The 21,759-nt window shown below is 47.2% G+C and overlaps 1 protein-coding gene across 1 annotated transcript; it reads left to right on the top strand.

Moving 5' to 3' along the window:
- Positions 1-1,304: 1,304 nt before the first annotated feature.
- Positions 1,305-21,554, top strand: SYT11 (synaptotagmin 11; the record flags this gene model as incomplete). The annotated part of the gene is made up of 4 exons (XM_084243204.1): positions 1,305-1,338; positions 8,273-9,099; positions 20,050-20,170; positions 21,244-21,554. 4 exons carry the CDS (start codon positions 1,305-1,307, stop codon positions 21,552-21,554), a joined length of 1,293 nt encoding a protein of 430 aa, XP_084099330.1.
- Positions 21,555-21,759: the final 205 nt, after the last annotated feature.

Here is a 21,759-nt window from a genome sequence, read left to right as displayed (position 1 = left end):
TTTCAAAAGATACACAGCCCTCAAGGGGAATCAGTTATCCTAATTTTAGCTTCTGGTTCATTTGATCCAGTACCCAGGAAGGTGGCTAGGGCATAGTCTATGTTCTATAATTCAATACACGTATTTTGAATGAATGACTCCTTATGATCGTGTTCTTATATGCTTTCCAGAAGAATGTCAAAATTAGAAAAATTTATTTTTTTATTTTACAGGTAAACAAATATCTATGCATTTACATAATTCGTTTGACCTGATCCAGTCTGTAAACAGAATCCAACAGAATGAAAGTATCAACCAAAATGAAGGGTGAAATTCATGTTAGCAGGAAAATAACCTCCCCAGTATGACTCTAATCTGAATCACTCTAACATTCCAAAATGTCAAGGGAAGTCTCCAGATATTTGGAATTTCATGCGCTCCGCTTTTGAAACTGCAGAATACAACAGATTTGTTGATTGTGTTTCTTTCTCCCCGCTCATCTTTTTCTTGCTCACTAACCAGCCCTAAACACTTACACTAGTTAATTTTGACACTCTTTGTTAGTCTTTTTTTTAAATGCTTTAATTTACACACCACAAAATCCATGCGTGTACGTGTACAATTAAATTATTTTTAGTAAATGTTCAGCGTTGTGTAACCATCACCAGTTTTCGTCTTTAATCAAAGCTTAAGAAAGCTTCCATAAAAACCTTTTGGAGTCTCAGAAATGCATAACAATAAAGGCAATTGATAGTGAAATGGAGACAGTATAAATTTTTATTTCTCAAAAATCCTAGGCTCCTCTCACCTAGAACATTCTGCTGCTATATTAAGCTCTGGAAACCGGAATCACAAGATCTATAAGCTCTCATAAGATAATGTACCAACACTTTCCTACTCAGGCCTCCGGGTTTTCACCACTGACAAGTCGGTCAGTGGGCGGGGCCTCATTCTCAGGAAGTCTCGATGGCAGGAGGGGTCACCTCCGGAGAGCTTCCGGAAAGGGGCGGGGCCCGCCTTCCGGAACTTTTCGGATAGAGGCGGAGTCTTCTGACGAGAGCCGTTCGGTAGAAGGCGGAGCCTACCTCGCATCAGGACCAGTCTGGCTGCACCTGCATCCTTAGCTCAGAGCATCCCAGGAGCATCTTAAGAGGAGACCGCAGCTGGCAATCAGCGGCCAGACCGTCGCAGGAGGCATCCACCAGATACCTTCTCCCAGCCCTGACCTAGCGCTTTACCAGCGGAGGTCTGGGTACTGATCAGGGGTTCCCAGAGTTGGCTGACCATTGCAAAAGCATTTATAGCAATAAGCTTTTGATTACGACATGGCTGAGATCACCAATATCCGACCTAGCTTTGGTAAGTAGTTTCAAGCAAACTAAGCCTCGGGTAGCTGAAACCGTTTTAAAGTTAAGGGAGCCCAGTGGCTGGGCAGGGAGTGAAGCCCTGCCCAGGGCCTTCAAGAGCCTGTCTAAAACGGGCCTGGGATGTGGGCCTGTGGTGGTGGGCAGCAGGCAGTGGAAGCGGAGAGGGCCTGAACTTGAGCTATGAGCTGCAGAGGCTAGCAAGGCCAGAGCCACAGCGAGGGTGGGGAGCTCCAGGATGCTAAAACCTTGTATGGTGCACTGTCAGCACTGCTGGAGGTGAGAAACAGCGAGTTTGCAGCTATCGCGAACCCCTCCTTCTGGGGATAGAGAGGTGAGGTAGGCCGATCCCTCCCCCTTGGGGCGCGCAGGGCGGTGCCCTTCCTCCCCCTCCCACTACTCAGGGCTGCGGGGGAGGGAGGTGGCAAGGGGGATGGGGCATCAAGATGGCAGCTTTGAAACTGTGGGATGTGTGGCTGGCTGCCAGGGGAGGCAGCGGCCTCTGGGGAAAGAGGGTGCGGGGGTGGGGAACGAAAAGGAAACCACTCCTTACGCTGGTCAGCTGGATGCAGTGGCTGGAAGGAAACGTGAGCCCAGCAAATTCTATTCTGCATCGTAATGGTGGGGTTCCTCCGATGCTACCAAATGGCGCTTGGCTCTGCTGGGCTGGGGAATGACGTGATGTCTATTTCTGGGCCTCCTGGCAGCGCCTAGGCTCTCCTTCCCGGGCCTTTGTTCCCTGTTTCCCTGGGCTGATTTTTCAAAATGAGTAACTAACCCGCGCTGGTGCTGGCGGGGCCTGTTCCAGGCCAGAGGGGGAGGGGCGAAAGAGGCCGAGCCCGGGGGAGGCTGCTTTGTGTACCAGAGAAAGCATTACGTCACCTCGGAGCTGCTAGTCCCCGACACAGCATTATGGTCTCCAAGATCAGTTACACTCTCTAGAGCAGAGGGTAGTGAAAAATAGGGAAGAAGATGGGAAAGAAAAGCTTGATAAGCCTGTTTTTTCCTCTTTGGGGATTTCTCCAGAATGTCCTGAGGTAGCAAACTTCCTGTGCTGTGCTTTCCTGATCCCCCCAAAAAAGTATTGCCTTGCTTATCTCACCTGTAATTCAAGTTAGGAGAAGTCAGTGAGTATTGCTGTCAGCCTAGGGTTCCATCATATCCCTTAAGAGATTCTATCCCTCAGACAATGCAGAAGTTTTGAACATGCAGACTCCACTGTTTAGGGTGGGGCCATGATCCAGCTATGAAATGGTTTTTCTCATTCTGGAGTAAGAGGCTTATGGAAATGACGGAACCCAATGTCCTTCGATATCAAGGAGAAAGCAAGTCAGGGAAAAGTTTAACATCTTCATACCCTTTAACTACTTGTTCCCACTGACTTTCCTAGGCTGTTCCTTGATTGTATTTCTCCTTCCACCTCACCTTCTGCCTCTCTTTTCTTTACCTATATTTCCAAAATGGAAGTTTCTTTGTGATGGGAGCACCCCATGGTTTTCTTCTTGCCCTTTCTTTTTCTTTTCATGCCTTCTTTCCAACATTCTTTTCCCTAACTGCAGCTCCAAATTCCTTGGAAAAGTAGATGGTGTGGAGTACAGTGTAGCAGGAATATTAGTGGAAAGAGAAAAGAAATTTTGTTGGCCCTTTACATACTACGTTTTGTTTAGTACTTACTAACATCCTGTAGTGTAGGCATTAGTGTATATATATTTTATATATATTAAATATATGTATATGCCAGATGATGAAACTGAGGCTCAGGGAGATAAAATAACTTGGCTAAAGTCAAGCAAGTGAGGGTAGTGCCAAGATTTAAAACCATGTCCATTTGAAGCCGAAGTTCACACTCATTTCACTGTATTGCACTGGCCTGCTTGGCAGAAAAAGGTTATTTTAGACAAGGGTGTGGCAGTGGCAGGTCTGATCAGAGGCTGGGAAAGCCCAGGTGTGTCCTGTAGGTCTTTCAACCTGCACAGAGGGTCTCACTTCTAACTTAGCAAGTCTCATAGTGTACTTCATGTCAAGTGCCATATCTCTTGGGAGATGTACCAAGCCAACACTCAATTATCCTTGACCTTGGAGGATAAAAATAGTGAGTAGCGTGGGTCACTGCAATGTATAGTTACTTTAAAATGCTCACTTTAGCCATTAGTTCCAATTTTCTTTTCCCGCCAAGCGTTTGCTTAAAGCAAGAAGAGGGCTCTGAGTTTCAGTATCTTAGATTTTTCTGGTTCAATGCCTTGGATGTATGGAAAGAAGCAACAGTTAACAAATACTAAAATGAAGAAGAAAGGAAGGCAAAAGTGGAGGAGAGCACTCAAGATAATCCACAAATGGGCTCATCTGTTTCTTTTGTTTCCTTCTATCCTCCTGAACCATGAGAATCCTTCTATTTTACCCACCCCACTTCCATTTCCTGACACTACAAGTTGAGACCCTGTAAGCAGCAGTGGGTCCATCAAGATCACAGAACAAATGTATGGTGAAGCAAAAAGAATCACCCAGATGTCACCCCACCTGGGCACCTTCAGCTTTCTTTCAAATCACTCTCAAAAATGAACCTGTCTTGGCACTTTCTTCTTCCCATAGAAACAACCAATGTTGAGTTTCTTTTATCACTAGCAAGCAAATTTCAGGAAAGTCTCTGATTGGTGTACAAAGCCGCTTTTTCATTTTGTGTCCATTCTGATTTACAATTGAATCTAATCAGTTGTTCAAGCAAATATTTACTCATGCAAGAGATGCAAGGATTCAGTGATGAAATTGGTGTTTCTTCTGCCTCCTGATAAGAAGCTTATCACCAAGGCTGCCCCCATTTTGTGACACTTTTCCCTGACAGGTCTTACTTCCCTTAATACTCTGAGAATAAACAATCACTAAAAAAAATAGTAATAAAAAACAATCACTATTATAGTGTTAGTGGTCTTATTCCTTATCTATATAATGTTATTTTAAAATATAGCCCATTCTCCTCTTACCTAGTCCCAACTTTCATATAACCATGGAATGTTTGAGGTAGAAAGAACTTTAGAGACATTTAGTTTAGTCCCCACTAAAGAAATTCCTGTTAGACTCTGCATGACCAATGGTGATACAATGTCTGTTTTAAAGCTTTCAGTTGGAGATGCACTGCCTCATGAGCTAATTTGGACCAGTATGAGATAATAATAGTAGTAATTTGATTCTTTTTATTGAATCAAAATCTCTCTTCCTATAGCCTGTAGGAACTGGTACTGGGCCTGCTCTCCAAAGTAAAATTAAATCATTCTTCCATCAAAATGCCTTAAATAATTGAAGAAAGTTATTATTCTGATACCACTCAGCTCCAGTTCCTTCAGTTTTTCCTCATTTGAAATAGTGTCTAAATCTTTTACTATCCTAATTATCCATAATGTAGAGAGACTCTAGTGTCAGACAGACCAGGGTTTTTTGAGTGTTTTTTTATGTGTGCTTTATTGTTGTTGAGAAAAGTCTAGTGACATCTTTATTGCTGGGGGGTGGCGCAGGGTGCACTTAGGTGTTCTTGGTGGGACAGGTCCTCTTCCTGTTCACCACACCAGGCCTCTCGCAGGACAGGCACTGGCTCTGCGAATGGCCGCCATGTACAGATCCAGGAGGTGCTTCTTGTAGATCATGAGCCAGCTGCTGCCGAGGGTGGCTGTGTGTTCTTGTTGATGGTGATCTGTATGCAGGAGGTCTGTGTGCTGGCTGAATCTCCATTTCATGATTACCACCACACCTTTGCCGTGGCTGGCCAGCTCCACACCCAAAATCTTGCAGTGAATCAACCAGTCTTAACAGAAGGAATTGCAGGCCTTGGTTATTGGGTTTAGTGCTGTAGGGTTTGCTTGTCCCTCTTAATGAGGAAGCAAGAGCTGGTCCACATGACTCTCCACTGCTGGTGCACAGAGATGGCGGCAGCTCCTTTCACTGCAGAGGCGAGTGAATGAGCCAGACCACAGTTTAAATCCCATCACTGACATTTGCTGCAGTGTGGCCCTAGGCAGATTCAAGTCTCAGCTGTAAAGTGGGAATCTTTTTTTTTTTTTTAAGAATTATTTATTTATGCATACAAGAACTGGGGTCCAGGCCAGAGGTGTGGGGGGTGAGAGGATTCACCAGAGACAGAGTGGGAAGCAGAACAGACAGACTGACTGAAATACACTGCTGAGAGGAGCAGCAGGAGAAATAGGAGAGGTGTGCTGCACCATGTGGGTTAGCTCCCTGGCCAGGGATCGAACTTGTGCTGCAATGGCTGTGGATAGCTTGTCTTTTTAGTTTATTAACTCAAAAAAATAAGAAATTAATAACTCACTTATTCTTTGAACACTTATTGTGTATCACATGATTCTAGGACCTGGGGAAATAGTGAAATATTTGTTGATTCAACAAATATATATTAAGTACCTGTTATATGTTTTAAGTACTAGGGATACGGCAATGAACAAAACAGACAATATTCCTATCCTCATGAAAGTTTTTTTTAAAGATTTGGGTTTTTTTTAAAGATTTATTTATTTATTTATAAAAGAACCGGGGTACAGGCCAGAATCAAGGGAGGCTGAAAGAATTCACCAGACAAAGCGGGGAAGAGAACAGGCAGACTGACGAAATACACTGCTGAGGGGAGCAGCAGGCGCAACAGGAGAGGTCTGCTGCACCATGTGGGACCCTCGCCTGCTGGCCAGGATCGAACCTGCACTGCTTTGGCTGCGGACAGCTTCACAGTGTGGCGCTCAACCGCCTGCGCCACCAGGGAAGGCACAAGATTTGTTTATTTATGCATACAAGAGCTGGGGTGTAGGCCAGAGTTGTGGGGAGGTAGGTGTGAGAGGATTCACCAGAGACAGAGTGGGGAACAGAACAGGCAGAATTACTGAAAATACATAGCTACATGGCTGAGGGGAGCAGCAGGCGAGACAGAAAAGATCTGCGGTACCCTGTTGATTAGCTCCCTGGCTGGCAATCGAACTCATGCTGCAGTGGCTGGCAATAGCTTAATAGCACTGAGACTTTAACCCCTGCACCACTAGGAAAGCCCAAAGTTGAACTTTTAAATAGCATCACCTTAGTAAGAAGGTGACATGTGGGCCTCCGTGGTGGTACAAGGGGTTAAGATGCAACCTGTGAAGCAATCCACAGGCACTGCAGCACGAGTTTGATCCTGGCCAAGGAGCTACCCACATGGCACAGCAGACCTCTCCTGTCTCACCCTCCCCTCAGTAGTGTGTTTTGGTAGATCCACCTGTTGTGCTCCCCACTCTGCCTCTGGTAAATCCTCTCACTGTCCCCCACACCTCTGGTCTGTACCCCAGTTCTTGTATGCATAAATAAATCTTTAAAAAAAAATAAAAAGGGCCTCCCTGGTGGTGCGAGGGTTAAGATGCAACCTAGAAGCAATCTGCAGCCACTGCGGCACAAGTTCGATTCCTCGCCAGCCAGGGAGCAACCCACATGGCACAGCAGACCAGTCCCAACTCGCCTGCTGCTCCCCTCAGCAATGTACTTTGGTCAATCTGCCTGTTCTGTTTCCCATTCTGTCTCTGGTGAATCCTTTCACACACCCCCACCTCTGGCCTCTACCCCAGCTTTTGTATACATAAGTAAATAAATTTAAAAATAAATAAAGGCAGGTGACATGTGAGCAAACATCTGACATTTTCTAGTCCCTATTTGTTCCTACTTAAAATGCTTGTAAGGACGCATGGAACACATTTTTAAAGTACTTAGGCCCGGAGTTCTTCTTTTTTTCACCTAACTTTTTTTTTTTTAATTTTTTTTTTTTAATAGAGGCATGTTTTACTTATTTATTTATTTGTTTGTTTGTTTTGTTTATACATGCACTGGGTACAGTCAGAAGCGCGGGAGGGTGAGCGAATTCACCAGAGCCAGAGCGGGGAGCAGAGCAGGCAGAAGGACCAAAGTACACTGCTGAGGGGAGCAGCGGGCGGCAGGAGAGGTCTGCGCGCCATGTGGGACCCTCCTCCAGTGGCCGGGGAACAGCCGGGGATCGAACCGGTGCCACAGAGGCTGCGGGCAGCTTCGCAACCCAGCGCTCAACCGCTGCGCCACCGGGGAGACCCTCACCTAACTTCTTTTAGCACCACACCAAAACCATCTAAAGTCACCCCCACATTGTTCTACCCCAAATTCAGTCAGGCAGTTACAGAGACCCACAGTGTGCACACCCTTACTGGATGCTGTGGAATAGTCCCCTGAAATCAGGCTCATCAGCTTATACCTTTCATGTAACAGTTGAGATAAAGGGGTTCTTTTTTTTTTTTTTAAGATTTAGTTATTTATTTATATAAGCACTGGGTACAGTCAGAAGCACGGGAGGGTGAGAGAATTCACCAGAGCAAGAGCGGGGAACAGAACAGGCAGACTGACAAAGTACACTGCTGAGGGGAGCAGTGGGCGGCAGGAAAGGTCTGCGTACCATGTGGGACCCTTGCCAGTGGCCAGGGATCGAACCGGCGCTGCAGAGGCTGCGGACAGCTTCGTAACCCAGCGCTCAATCGCTGCGCCACCAGGGGAGGCCAGAGATAAAGGGGTTCTTATATCATTTCCAGAGTACCTTTATGTGAAAACAAAATCTATGAGCAAACCAACCCCTCAAGTGCTAAGGGAGGTCCAAGAAAAGATCAGGGACTAAGGTGGGGCACTTCAGGAAAATCTTTCCAGAGAAGATAAATGTTTCATCCAGATTTGATGGAACAGAAGACCATAGATTGGTTGAAGAGAATGGGTAAGGGCTTCTTTAAGCCCAGCAGTATATGAGCAGGTTTTGCTTAGGAGGCTGGGATTTGTGTGATTTGTGTGACTGTAGGCTGTAGATTTGTGTGACTCCAGCAGAGACCCTTTGCAGGGGAGCTCTGGGCAGGAGGTGAGGTCCATCTGCCTAACATATCTCTGGTTTTCACCTTCAGATGTGTCACCAGTGGTGGCTGGCCTCATAGGGGCCTCTGTGCTAGTGGTGTGTGTCTCAGTGACCGTCTTTGTGTGGACATGCTGCCACCAGCAGGCAGAAAAGAAGCACAAGACCCCACCATACAAATTTATTCACATGCTCAAAGGCATCAGCATATACCCAGAGACCCTCAGCAACAAAAAGAAAATCATCAAAGTGCGGAGAGACAAAGACTGTCCCGGGAGGGAAGGTGGACGAGGGAATCTATTAGTTGACGCAGCAGAGGCTGGCTTGCTGGGCCAAGCCAAGGGTCCCAGGGGACCTAGCTCTGGATCTTGTGTTGACCAATTACCTATCAAAGTGGACTATGGGGAAGAACTGAGGAGCCCCATGGCGAGCCTGACCCCAGGGGAGAGCAAAACCACTTCTCCATCATCTCCAGAGGAGGATGTCATGCTAGGATCCCTCACCTTCTCAGTGGACTACAACTTCCCGAAGAAAGCCCTGGTGGTAACAATCCAGGAAGCCCATGGGCTGCCGGTGATGGATGACCAGACCCAGGGCTCTGACCCCTATATCAAAATGACCATCCTTCCCGACAAGAGACATCGGGTGAAGACCAGAGTGCTGCGAAAGACCCTGGACCCTGTGTTTGACGAGACCTTCACCTTCTATGGCATTCCATACAGCCAACTGCAGGACCTGGTGCTGCACTTCCTCGTCCTCAGCTTTGACCGCTTCTCCCGAGACGACGTCATTGGGGAGGTCATGGTGCCGTTGGCTGGAGTGGACCCCAGCACAGGCAAGGTACAGCTGACCAGGGACATCATCAAAAGGAACATCCAGGTAAGGAGGAAGAGTGTGTTGGAGAGGGGACAAATGGAAGCCGGGAGGAGATGGGATAGGTGCCTCGGGCTGTGACAGGGAAGTTCTTGGCTACCAAGGAAAGAAAGTGGGGACAGTAAGACAGAGGGCCAGCCTGGCAGGTTAGGGCTTGTCCAAGAAGCTACTTCCCAAAGAGAGCAGGACAGGTACCTTCGGAAATTTCATTTAGTGATTGTCAGCCTGAAGCTGCATCCAGCTTGCTTGGAGCAGGTTGCCCAACAGTCCTAGACCCTCATCACCTTAGGGGCATGGGGGCTGATTTCTCCAAAATAATGTGTGGAGGAATCCAGTGAACTTACTTCTCACATCTGAGTAGCTGTGAAAGTAGTTCAGTGATTTTCCCCTCAGCCTCACCTTCCCAAGCCTGGGGGTATAATGGTCTCATTTACAGACCTCTTAATAACCATTCCATCCCTGCCATTTAATGAGTTGCTTCACCATCTGAGCCCCTTACCAGGCCCAGACTTTGCTACAGGTACTTCCTTCTCTGCAGTCTCCTCCCCTCCCTGTTTGCGCTGGAGGGAGCATGAGAGTCCTCCATTCTGCCTTGTCCCAGCCGCACCTGCATTGGCTCTTGAGTTGTAATTTCAGGGGTGCAAGAAATGTATCCCCCACCCTCACCAGTAGATTCATTTCCCCCACAACTGTGTAGTTCCACTCTGACAGTGCGGCTTCCCATTCCAGCTGTGACATGGTGAGTTATATAACCCTTGTAAGCTTCTGGTTCTCCTTCTGTAACACAGAACTGATATTACTTCCTTAAGGGTTATGAGGATTAAATGTGATCATGCACCTGGCATGTTACTGCCCTTGGGCAGCTTTTACTTTAGTGGGAGGAGAGGGCAGTTACTGTTTTTGTGAGTGTGGGAGGTGCTGTGAAGGAAGTTACTTTAAGCTTAGAGTTTGAGTCCTTTTTCAGTATATATGTAAGTGGTTAATGAGTTGCCTCACCATTTGAGCCCCCAGATTTTGAAATAAAATTTGAGTCTTTTCTTCAGGTAAAAGCACTTTGAAGTATAACCTGAGTTTCAGTGCAGGTTCCACAAGTTATGTGACCATGGGCAAATTGCTTAGCTACTCCAGATCTGTTTCTTATAGGAATTAAGATGATGACTATCCATAGCCCCTCATGCACAGTAAGCCTTCAATACATTGTAACCACTATATTATTGTTATTAATTTTTTTCTGTTTTTAATAAAGTTTGACTTCTGGGGGATATGTGTGGGTTTTAGAAATGTTTCCACTTTGTTTTGACAAAGTGGAAGAAGACAAGGGAGACTTGAATCAGTGGAGAAAGGGATCAAAAATTCAAAAAGGAGGGCCTCCCTGATGGCACAGGGGTTAAAGACAGAGCTGTCAAACTATCACCAGCCACTGCAGCCAGCCAGGGAGCTACCCACATGGTGCAGCAGACCTCTGAGGACCCTCAGTGCTTCTCTCACTGCTCTCCTCAGCAGTGTATTTCAGTAGATCTGCCTGTTCTGCTCCCCACTCTGTCTCTGGTGAATCCTCTTACCCCCCACACCTCTGGCTTGCACCCCAGTTCTTGTATGCATAAATAAATAAATCTTTAAAAAAAAATTGGGCCTCCCCAGTGGCGCAGCGGGTTGAGCGCAGCGCTGTAAAGCTGTCCGCAGCCTCTACAGCATGGGTTCGATTCCCGGCCGGCCATGGAGATACCCACATGGCGCCGTAGACCTCTCCTGTCTTGCCTGCTGCTCCCCTCAGCAGTGTATTTTGGTCGTCTGCCTGTACTGCTCCCCGCTCTGTCACTAGTGAATCTTCTTACCCTCCCGCTCCTCTCTGGCCTGTACCCCAGCTCTTATATAAAAATAAATAAATCTTGGGCCTCCCCGGTGGCGCAGTGGTTGAGCGCTGGGTTGCAAAGCTGCCTGCGGCCTCTGCGGCACCGGTTCGATCCCCAGCTGCTCCCCAGCCCCGGAGGAGGGTCCCACATGGCGCGCAGACCTCTCCTGCCGCCCGCTGCTCCCCTCAGCAGTGTACTTCGGTACACTGGGTACAGTCAGAAGTGCGGGAGGGTGAGAGAATTCACCAGAGCCAGAGCGGGAAGCAGAGCAGGCAGAAGGACCTAAGTACACTGCTGAGGGGAACAGCAGGCGGCAGGAGAGGTCTGCGCGCCATGTGGGACCCTCCTCTGGTGGCCGGGGAGCAGCCGGGGATCGAACCGGCGCCACAGAGGCCGCGGGCAGCTTCGCAACCCAGCGCTCAACCGCTGAGCCACCAGGGAGGCCCAAAAATAAATAAATCTTTTAAAAACATTCAGAAAGGATATTGAGGTCACTAAAATCATGGGAACACCTCCCAGAAAGAGCCCTGCCTGTAGGTGCCATTCTCATATCTTGATATTTTTCCACCTGCCAGTAGGGGGAACTGGACTGGACTTAGGGGGGAGGTGGGAGGCACAGGACTATACAGAAGAGGCTTCAGGGCAGCAGAGCTAAATGTGCATCAAGCTCCTTGAACAAGGTTTGACCATTGGAGGTCACTGCATTGGGTTGGGGGAATATGGAAGGGAAGGCAGGAGTGGTCCCCTGGAGGGATCATCTTAGCTTCTCTGCTGGGTGGCAGGCACTTGTCATGCCACATCTCCACCTCATAGTGGTCGGGGAAGTCCAAGAATTTTGAAGAATATTAGAGGAATTTAGGGCATAAACACTGGCACAGTACCAGGATACAGTGAGACATCCTAGAGCCCAAGACAACATGGGTTCTTTTTTTTTTTTTTTTAAAGATTTATTTATTTATTTATTTATGCAAACACTGGGTATAGTCAGAAGCGCAGGAGGGTGAGAGAATTCCCCAGAGCCAGAGCGGGGAGCAGAGCAGGCAGAAGGACCCAAGTACACTGCTGAGGGGAGCAGCGGGCGGCAGGAGAGGTCTGCGCGCCATGTGGGACCCTCCTCCAGTGGCCAGGGAGCAGCTGGGGATTGAACCGGCGACACAGAGGCTGTGGGCAGTCCCGCAACCCAGCGCTCAACCGCTGCGCCAGCGGGGAGGCCCCACAACATGGGTTCTTGTACCCTCTGAGATTGGAGTCACAAGGCTGGACAGAAACTTCAGCAGTGACTTACTTCATCCCCTTGCATCCCTTCCTTCCCCTGCTCCCCCATCTCTTTTCCTCAGGGTTCTGCCATCCCCCTTCCCATGCCCTGCCTCCTCTTTCTATCAGCTCCAAGTGCTCACATGCCCAGCCTTCACAAGGCTCTCCTTGCAAGGGGATCCTTGCCAACACAGTCACTGGAGCCCCAGTCTTGGTAAAGCCACCAACTAGCCAGCCTTGCCCAGACAGCTCATGCACTCACAGTGCAAGGCCAAGAGTGGAGGATGGCTCTGTGCCAAGCTGTAGCTGGGAAGAGACTGGCAAGGAAAGGGAATGATTTGGACTGAGAACAAAACAGCCTCAAATCCAGTAGCACAGACAATGGCATTTGCTAAACTGCCAGGGGCTCTTGGCAAGAGCCAAGTTTCTTTCCACTTTATTAACTCCCTTCAGGAGGGATAAGCTAAGGCTGAGATCCTGAGCAACACATCTCCGGGGAAAGGCCCCATTTAGGATACCTAGAGCCTCGTAGCCCCACGCCAAGCCTCCCACGCCTTCTTAAATCTGTTTTCCCCACCTAGCACCTGTAGGCAGAGCTGTTCCATCCTGAACTGTGGCTGTCATTTCCCTACTTTACGCATCTCGATGATTCCCTAGCAGGCTATGTCCACCCCATAGCCTCCCTTCTGTAGCCAACAGATTGACTTTCCTAGTAGTTTTGTTGGCAAATAGCAGAGCTGCTCTGGCCTACTCCACACTATCTGTAAAGAGCTTTTTCTAGTCTATGTAAGGCATTCCCTTATTAGATAGGGGCCAAATTATCTTCCTCCCAGGAATCCTAGATGGATTCCTGGTGAAAGTTTTATTTCTCCAGGCAACCCCTGCCCCCCATCCCTAACTGCATTTTCTGACCTTCACCAGAAATGCATCCCTTGTCCTGTCATAGATTAGTGCAGTCTGTTGAAGAAGCCCAGGACTAGTCATCATTTTTTTTCCAAATTTTTATTTATTTATGCATACAAGAGCTGGGGTACAGGCCAGAGGTGCAGGGGAGAGGGGGTGAGAGGATTCACCAGAGACAGAAGGGGGAACAGAACAGGCAGACTGGGGCCTCCCTTGTGGGGCAAGGGGTTAAGATGCAACCTACGAAGGTATCTGTAGCCACTGAAGCACGAGTTCGATCCCCAGCCAGGGAGCTACCCACATGGTGCAGCAGACCTCCCCAGATTCACCCACTGCTCCCCTCAGCAGTGTATTTCAGTCAGTCTGCCTGTTCTGTTCCCCACTCTGTCTCTGGTGAATCCTCTCACCCCTCCCCACCCCACACACACACCTCTGGCCTATACCCCAGGTCTTATATGCATAAAGAAATAGAATTAAAAAAAAAAAAAAAAAGAACAGGCAGCAGCGGGTCAGTCAAGAGAGGTCTGCTGTGCCATGTGGGTCACCTCCCTGGCTGGGGATTGAACTCATGTTGCAGTGGCCGCAGATAACTTCATAGTGCTGTATCTTAACCCGTTGTGCCATCAGGGAGGCCCCTAGTAGTCATTTTTGATTCTATCCATTTTACCATCTAGCTGTGAGCCTTAGTCTCCCCCTAGGCTAAATCATGAAAGCTAATGGTCTTTGTGAGAGCGCTCAGCTCTTGTGAATTTACAAAAGGCTATAAGAAACACCCAAAATTAACCCTTAATGATTAGTGATGGAAGACCACAGTATAAACTTTTTTTAAGATTTATTTATTTATGCATACAAGAACTGCGGTACAGGCCAGAGGTGTGGGGGGTAAGAGGATTCACCAGAGACAGAGTGGGGAGCAGAACAGGCAGATTGACTGAAATACACTGCTGAGGGGAGCAGCAGGCAAGATAGGATGGTCTGCTGTGCCATGTGGGTCACCTCCCTGGCCAGGATCGAACTGGTGCTGCAGTAGCTGCTAACTGCTTCATAGTGCTGACTTTTAACCCCTTGCTCCACCAGGGAGGCCCCAACAGTATAAACTCTGTTCTGTTTTATTTTTTCCCACAGTATAAATGCTATAATCCCCCAAATCTCTTGAGTTCGACTTTGGAACTAGGTTGTTTTTTTTCCCTCCTCTTTTGTTTGGTTTAAGTAGCAGCTTTTTTTCCCCCTTTTATTTTATTCAGATAGAAATTAAAGTGAATTTGCATTCGCTTGTGGGTACACAAGGCTCTAGGTATCCAAGGAGAAGGAAGGCAGTGCAGAGAGGGCTGGGGGATAAAGAAGGGACAGTGGGAAAGAAGTGATTTATGAAATAGATAATAGAGCGCTGTTAGATTCCTCCTAATTTCTCCAGGTCATTGTTTTCCAGACCATTTCCTGTCTTTCCACTGCCAGATCTGCTGTTGATGACCTGGGACAATGGTCATGGGAAAGAGAGGATTCTTAAAATCTCAGAATTACAAGGGACCTTAGAGGTCAACCCAGTCTAGCCAAAAGGGACTGAAAAGAAAAGAAGAAAAAGGAATGTCCATTTTCCAGGAACAATAAAGAAATGAACTATAAAGAAAGTTGCTGTGTACATGTACTAGGGAAAAGACAAAAGGACATGTGGTTGAACATTAGATTTTTGTTTCTTTTGTTTTCCCAAGATTTATGTAGAGGTCACATTTAAGACTTCTGGCCCCAATAAAGGTTTGTTGAGGATGTGTGGCTAGCAAATCACTCTGGAAGGGACTCTGTTAATGACAGGAAGTAGGCTTATCCCTCGTCTGAGTATTTCTTCATCTGGATGTCTTCTTTAGGACCACAGCTCCTGTTCCTTTTTTTCCACTGAAGTAGAAAGGAGCCTGCTCTCTGAGAGCAAAGCCTCCCAGCTCTGTCAGGCATGGATAAAACCCTTTCTCCCACTTGTTCTGCTTGCCTGCCCCTCAACAGGGTCTTTGCCTCCCTCAGCCAAAGGGCTGGGAAACCGCTCTCTCCCAGCTCTTGACAAAGAGCCCTTGAGAAAGAGCCTTTGACAATGCTACTTGGAATAGGAATTGGGTAGAAGAGAAGGGGAGGGGGAGTGAAGGGAGGTTGAACTCTTGCCTTCAGTGCATGGTGGAATGACATTCAGGTGGTGTGGCTGCAGACTTGGGCTTCACAGAGGGGCAGCTGAGTGGAAATGGAAATTCTGTTCATGTAAATTGGCCAAAAGTAAGGGGGTGGGGAACAGATAGAGAATAGTTGCCTGAGGGGGGATTTTAGGGGAGAAAGTTTTCCAAAGGGTAACCAAAAGGTGTCTGCTTTCCCAAAGAATTAGGGAAATAGCACCAGGATTTAGATTAAGAGGATCTTGCTATAATAGATGATTTAGGAGGGGCTCCCTGATGGTGCAAGGGGCTAAGCACAGCACTGTGAAGCTATCAGCAGCTTCTGCAGCACAAGTTCTATCTCTGGCTTGCCAGGGAGCTACCCACATGGCACAGCAGACCTCTCCTGTCTCGTCCATTGCTCCCCTCAGCAGTGTACTTCAGTCAGTCTGCCTGTTCTGTTCCCCACTCTGTCTCTGGTGAATCCTCTCACCCCCATACCTCTGGCCTGTAACCCAGGTCTTATATGCATAAATAAATAAATCTTGGGGCCTCCCCTGGTGGCGCAGGCGGTTGAGCGCAGTGCTGTGAAGCTGTCTGCAGCCTCTACAGCACTGGTTCGATCCCGGCCGGCTGGCGAGGGGCCCTCATGACGAGGCAGACCTCTCCTGTCGTGCCTGCTGCTCCCCTCAGCAGTGTATTTCGTCAGTCTGCCTGTTCTGTTCCCCGCTCTGTCTCTGGTGAATCCTCTCACCCTCCCACGAATCTGACCTGTACCCCAGTTCTTGTATAAATAAATAAATAAATCTTTAAAAAAATAGATGATTTAGGAAACAGAATTTTAAGCAAATAAACCAGGAAGCCTAAATTGTAATCTTGTAATTAGTAATATTTTTACAAATGATACTTTGTTTTTAATCAAATTTACCTTTTCTGTATCCTTCTTTATGTAAGGTGTAAGTTTATTTAAAGATTGCTTATTTAGTATTTAGAACCAGTGTTTGAGGATGGCGCAAGAAATAGATGTCAATTCTAGTTAACATTTCATTATTTATGGAAGGGAATGTTGGCAAAAAATCCAAAAGTTCTTTCTAGATCAGTGCTGTTCACTGGAACTTTCTGTGATGATGGAAATGTTCTGAACTGTCCAGTATGGCAGCTACAGCCCTATGTGACCCTTGAGCATTTAAGGTACAAGTATGACTGAGGAACTAAGTTTTTAACTATTTAATTTTAATGAATTATAGTTGCAATTGATGCATGTAGCTAACTAACAGAACTGTGTTGAATAACTCAGCTCTGAATATTTTGGGAAGCATTTGGTTTTCAATAAGGAATTACTTTCCTGATGCTGTTTGGCAGTGGCTAATAATAAAAATGAGTTTCAATTTTCTGATTATGTTTTGAGTTATGTCAAAAGAAAGCATCCTAGAAGTATATTAGCTGGCATGGGAATCCAGCCTGTACTTTTAAACTGGCTGAGAGTACTTCTCAGGGTTATAATCAAGAGTTGATATTATGTATGTTATAGGTAAGTACAAAGTGCAAACTTCAATCTAGCAGGAAAAAAAAATATGAAAAAAATTTTAAGTATTTTTTAAAGATTTATTTATGCACACAAGAACTGGGGTACAGGCCAGAAGTGTGGGGGATGAGAGGATTCACCAGAGACAGAGTAGGGAACAGAACAGGCAGACTGACTGAAATATACTGCTGAGGGGAGCAGTAGGCGAGACTGGAGAGGTGGCTGTGCCATGTGGCTAGCTCCCTGGGCAACTGGGGATCAAACTGATGTGGCATGTGGTGCTACAGTGGCTGCGGATAGCTTCATAGTGCTGCAACTTAACCCCCTCCCAGTATTTTTTATATGTCAACTCTAGAAGCTAAAAAAGCTAAGTTTAAATTTTAGTTAGTCATGTACTGACTGTGTACTATGCCTTATGGGAGACATTTTCATGTGTTCCTGGCACGTAATAGAAGCTCAAGATATTTTTAAAACCATGTGAAATATTTCATTCCTCGAGATGACTTTAGGCTTATAATCAAAGCACAGACTGTATGGATTGTCCCTTTATGATCTAATTTTCTGTTGTTCTTTCCTGCCCCAAACATACTCCAGCAAGTAGTGCCCTTGCCAGTGAGATTCTTGGCAGTAGGGTTCCTCATTGTCCATCTCTTCAGCCCTAGTCACTAGCAGAGTTCCCTGTATTTGTGACTGGCTGGTGCAAGAGTACTGGGTCTCTAAAGGGCACTGTGCCCAGAGACTGGTGAGAGACGAGAGTGCCTGAAGTTGGGGTACCTCTCAGAAGGGGTGGGCCAGGGACCTGGAGAGGTAGGGATGCTCTAGTTACACAGCAAAGTCACAGCACACAGGCAAGAGTGGTCCATATGCACAGAGGTGACAAAGGTAATGTGGCAGTTGTTAATATTTTATTAATAATGTTATTAGTCTAGTGGCAGCTGGAGAATGAACTAAAGTGGAGAAAGCCTAAAGCCACAGAGATTTCAATGATTCATTTGGTGGGTATGTGCTGTATGTAAGGCTAGTAGTGACTATAATCTATTTTTGCTCAATCTGAGAATAATTATTGGAATATGTGACATTTCTTGAAGCCACGAAGAAGAGAAGGAATAAGACAGGGAAATGGGGGAATAATTTTGTCCCTAATTCAACTTATCAGGTCTTAAAATCCCTTTTTTTCCCTTTAGCCCAGCCTCATCCCCACTTTCTAAGCTAGAAACACAAGAAATTATCCCCAAGCTTTTCCTTGTCCTTTACATTCCCACTAGTTTGCCACCCCAACCTGGAAAGCCCTGACAAGTCCTCCTGAGACGTCTCTCATCCCCATGTCCATCTCCTCTGCCATAGTTCTGGTTCTGGGCCTCATCATTCCTTCCTCAGCCTGTTTCAGCAGTCTCTTAACTGAGCTTCCTGACTAGGTTTTCTCCACTTTAGTTCATTCTCCAGCTTCCACTAGAATAATAACATTATTAATAAAATATTAACAACCACCACATTAACTTTGTCACTCTGCATATGGACTGCTCTTGCCAGTGTGCTGTGACTTTGCTGTGTGACTAGAGTGCCTCTACCTCTCCAGGTTCCTGGTCCACCCCTCCTGCGAAGTACCCCAACTTCAGCACACTCACCTCTCACCAGTCACTGGACACAGTGTCCTTTCAGGACCCACTGTTCTCATGCCAGCCACTCCAGCTTCTCTGCCCATCACCTCATCATCTCTTACACAACCCCCATAAACTCAGCCCAGATGTCAGCTGGAAGAGCCTTCTCTGAATCTCCCAGCAGCACCTACACAGATTTCTTACTTCCCTGACAAGTACATTTTTGTTGGTATCTCTGTGTCTTCTGTTGCGTGATAAGTTCCTTAGGTGCTATCAGCTCTGTTAGTTTTAAGTTGTTCAAAATGTTCTTGGAGGACTAGAGATTTTTTTCAAGTTCAAAATAGAGCCTAGAATAAAATTAAAGATGGGGAAACAAAGATGTGGGTATAGTGGAGAGGGAGGTGTGGTAGGGGACAAGCCAACTTGGCTGGAGAGATGCAGGGGGCAGGTGTGACAGTTCCTCTCTTGTGAAATTGTTGTAGAGCAACCCCGATACAAAACGGGGTGCCTGACTGTGGGTTCTCACCCGCGCGCTTAAAAGAACTTATCAATGCTCTACTGCAGGCACACGTGAAAGGTTAATAAAAGGTTTATTTACAAGGGAAGGGGAAATGAGGAAATGTACAGCTCTGGGACAAAAGTGGGAGACAAAGTTTTAAATGAGTCCTACCCGATCCGCCGATCAGGAATCCCAAAATGGCGCTCTCAGAGTTGGCCGCCAGCCAGGAGCGGTGAAGCCAGGAGGCGAGCGATCGCGAGCCAGAGAGAGAGCCCAAGGCCCACGTGTTTGGTTTTTATATCCAACCTGGCTGCCCAACTCCACCCTCAGGTCCCAGCCACCCTCCCTTGGTGGTGATGGGATTTGTCTTTCCCAGAGTCTTGATGGCTTTAGTCTGGAGTGGGGGTGGAGTCCACAAAGCCTGTATGGGATTAACTCAGGACATCACTTCCCCCTAACAAAATGGAGGAATAGGCTTCAGGAAGTTCTAGGACTTGCCCTAAACCAGGTGGTGACATGTGAAAATCCCAAAGCTAAGACTCAAACCCAGGTTTCCTACCTCTTGCTCTACAGTCTTCAGAGCTTTTTCATCCCCAGAATGAGAGAATAGGGGAGAATGCACTTCTATCTCACCCACTAAATGCCAGGTACTGTCGTGTTTTAGAAATGGTGGCTTACTTCATCCTCTTAATAATCCTATGAGGTTGGTACTATTTTTATCTCGGTGTTATAGATGAAGAAACTAAAGTACAGAGATGTCTGGTCACTTGCCCAAGGTCACACAGATAAGAAGTAGCAGGGAGTGTCTTCCTGAAACTAATCTGTGTGTCAATCATACTTAAGTTAAAAAAAAAAAGAAGTAATAGTGAGGATTTGAATCTGGGCCTGTCTAGCTTCAGCCTGTGCTCTGAAATCATAGGCAACGCCGCCTCTCCTTGAGAACAATTTGATTTATTTTGCTTTTACTTTTTGAATGCTTTGATTTAGTATCGTGATTATAAGGAGGACATTTCCCTTTATCCCTCCTTGTTAAATGTCCTAGTAATGTCTTTGCAGGAAGCACACCTCCCATGTCGCCTCCTCACTCCTGTGCTTGCTCCCCTGCAGCCCTTCTTCCCTCTCCTCTGCACACACTCTGTGCCACGCCCTGCTCTCTGTGCCTGGAAACTCATCTGCTGTTTCTTCTCCACAGAAGTGCATTAGCAGAGGGGAGCTCCAGGTGTCTCTGTCTTATCAGCCCGTGGCACAGAGAATGACAGTGGTAGTCCTCAAAGCCAGACACTTGCCGAAGATGGATATCACCGGTCTCTCAGGTAGCAGCTATTTACTTCAACCTATTTCTGACTATCTGAAGAACAACCCTCTCACCCCATGCCTGTGGCTCAGACACACCCCCACATTTCAGGATCCCTTGCATTGCCCCTCTCACTTCTCACTCATTCCTGTGTCTGAATTCTCTGCCTGATGAATATGTAGATTTCCTACAGATTTCCCTGGTGGAAGAGTGCTTTGGGTGAGCAAATGGAGTCTTTACATTTGAGGTCCTGTTGTAGAGCAACCCCGATACAAAACGGGGTGCCTGACTGTGGGTCCTCACCCGCGCGCTTAAAAGGACTTATCAATGCTCTACTGCAGGCACACGTGAAAGGTTAATAAAAGGTTTATTTACAAGGGAAGGGGAAATGAGGAAATGTACAGCTCTGGGAGAAAAGTAGGAGACAAAGTTTAAATGAGTCCTACCCGATCCGCCGATCAGGAATCCCAAAATGGCGCTCTCAGAGTTGGCCGCCAGCCAGGAGCGGTGAAGCCAGGAGGCGAGCGATCGCGAGCCAGAGAGAGAGCCCAAGGCCCACGTGTTTGGTTTTTATATCCAACCTGGCTGCCCAACTCCACCCTCAGGTCCCAGCCACCTTCCCCTTGGTGGTGATAGGATTTGTCTTTCCCAATGTCTTGATGGCTTTAGTCTGGAGTGGGGGTGGGGTCCACAAAGCCTGCATGGGATTATCTCAGGACATCATTTCCCCCTAACTGTCCAAAATGTCCTGAACAGCACCTGAGCTCTAAATGATGCGTCTGAAAAAGGTTGCAGGCATCTTGTTAGTCCCTGCATCTTTGAAAATGTTTCTTGGTGTCACATACACCTCACTTGACCTCAGACCTTACTTGAGGAAGCTGTTTTGTTCTATTCCTGCTCAGTTTCCTTGCTCCTTCATCCAGGTAGCCTCACATAAGTCAGGGTGCCTGTACGGTGCAGTACTGGAGACCACATGGCTACCAAAGCCATGAACACCACAATCCCCTCGATCCAACCCAAATCCACCACTATGTCGGAGAGGACTGTGTCATAGGCCTGTTTCTCTTTCTCTTCTCTCTCTGGGGGCCCCAGATCCTTATGTCAAGGTGAACGTCTACTACGGCAGAAAGCGCATTGCCAAGAAGAAAACCCATGTGAAGAAGTGCACTTTGAACCCAGTCTTCAATGAGTCCTTCATCTATGACATCCCCACTGACCTCCTGCCTGACATCAGCATCGAGTTCCTCGTCATCGACTTCGATCGCACCACCAAGAACGAGGTGGTGGGGAGGCTGATCCTGGGGGCGCACAGTGTGACGGCCAGTGGAGCCGAACACTGGAGAGAGGTCTGCGAGAGCCCCCGCAAGCCTGTGGCCAAGTGGCACAGCCTGAGCGAGTACTAATCCTGTGTTCCTGCTCCTCGCCTTAACCCCGGGGCCAGGCTGGGGAGGGACATGGCGGGGAGAGAGATCTCAGACAGAAGTGGACTCAAACCTCATTTTAGTTGTAGAAGAAAATTTCTTACAAAACAAGCCCCACAAAGAACACCCCACATGACCACACTGCAAATCAGTTCTTAGCGATGATGATTTTTTCTCCTTTGCAAGG

Source organism: Talpa europaea (genome assembly GCF_964194135.1).
Source record: "Talpa europaea genome assembly, chromosome: 9".
Lineage (NCBI taxonomy): Eukaryota > Metazoa > Chordata > Mammalia > Eulipotyphla > Talpidae > Talpa > Talpa europaea.
Note: the sequence above shows the minus strand (reverse complement) of the source record. Positions and strands in the feature narration are given on the sequence as shown.